This window comes from Opisthorchis viverrini (genome assembly GCF_000715545.1).
Source record: "Opisthorchis viverrini unplaced genomic scaffold opera_v5_338, whole genome shotgun sequence".
Classification (NCBI taxonomy): domain Eukaryota; kingdom Metazoa; phylum Platyhelminthes; class Trematoda; order Opisthorchiida; family Opisthorchiidae; genus Opisthorchis; species Opisthorchis viverrini.
This window is the reverse complement of record NW_008751996.1, coordinates 507,968-509,347: the sequence shown is the minus strand read 5'-3', so window position 1 is coordinate 509,347 and position 1,380 is coordinate 507,968. Positions and strand designations below refer to the sequence as shown.

The following is a 1,380-nucleotide window of genomic DNA, read 5'->3' as shown; positions in this document are numbered from 1 at the left end:
TATATATATATGGATGCAGCTGCCTACTTAATAAAAATTACTGTCCACACAATTATTTCAAGTCAAATTTCCGAATATATCCACCACGCAAACCGTTGTGGCATGCATGAACTTTACCTGTTTCACATTTTTCTTGCACGAAATGTGTATTGCTTCTCTTTAGAAAAAGTTTCTGTGTGGCGGCGAGAATTACGCCAAGAAGAGGAATTGAGCACCAAGTTACAACGCGGAGTCCGACTGTAATGGATTTGCCTCTGTCCTTTCTCCTACGACTTCGTCTCCACCGTGTTGGGATTCGAGGCTTAACGCAAATAGTTCACACCGGTGTCTTCTCTCCATCCCCAGTTCATAAACTCAGACCAATAACTTCGCAGTCCGCCGGCTCACTCACGGCTCTTCAAACTACGTACCAATCCTAAACACAGCTCACTTAGTATACCAAGTACAACACTCGTCTCCCTGCATTTTTTCATCAGATTCCCCGCAATTTTCGCTCCAATCCGCCGCGTTCTACTCTTGCTTCGTGCTGTCTGCGGATGAATGTCTCTGTGATGCATAATGTTCCGAGAAACTCATCACGTAACTGCTCTGTCCTCCAAGGTCCTAATCATTCCATGTCATTGTGTAGGTAAGCTTCTTGGTGTGCAGTGGGCTGCTTCTGTTGCTTCCTGAGGCTATTCCGTTTCTTTCTGGTCTTGACCATGCTATGCAAACACAAGTTTCAGACAATCTGTTTACAGCCATCGTGGGCATCTACATACCGCCACATTGGAATCCGTTCCTCTGTCACTCAAGCCACAGCCATTCAGTCTTCTTGTGGTATGGTTTTTATCGCGTTTCATAGTTTCAAAATGCAGATAGTTGTGGTCTTTCTTCAAGTACTTACTTCCTGTCGGCCAGTGACGCGTACGTTTATTTGGGTGTATCTACGCATTTGTACGTGTGTGCTTCTGGGCAAACTAACCTCGGATCCAGTCGCTAATGTGCTATTGTTCTCTTTGTGTGAGTTATGTGGTCTCTGTCAGACATTAATAAATGGAGCTAATCAACCGCATTTCGTTCCTTATTCTTCGCTAAAACCCTTTCGCACAAATCTTCGGTGTTACTGTACACTTTGAATGGCATTGTTACTGAGCGGTTCTCTGATCCGTTGCCCTCCGATTTCGCTGTTTATCCAAATCGACTGTCGTTATTGAGGTCGACACCACACATCTGGTGACGTTTTTAAGGTTAAAGTGGTCATACGAAACATTTGGAGACGGTGAAGTATAAGATAACGTTTACGCCGTATTGTTAATTTGTCTTGCTTCCTGTCAAAGAGCTCACAGTGCAGAAAAACTCAGCACGATTAATTCACACTGTTAAATACTGGTTCGCCAA

The 1,380-nt window shown here is 44.0% G+C and overlaps 1 protein-coding gene across 1 annotated transcript in view; it reads left to right on the top strand.

The window, feature by feature from the left end:
* The window catches only part of T265_10154 (hypothetical protein), a gene marked incomplete at both ends in the record, with an annotated part of 33,858 nt that extends 32,803 nt beyond the window's left edge, over positions 1 to 1,055 (top strand). The window contains one exon of the mRNA XM_009176442.1: positions 164 to 1,055. Coding sequence (XP_009174706.1) covers positions 164 to 243 — 80 coding nt within the window. The remainder of the gene's footprint in view (positions 1 to 163) is intronic.
* Between the last annotated feature and the right edge of the window lie 325 nt (positions 1,056 to 1,380).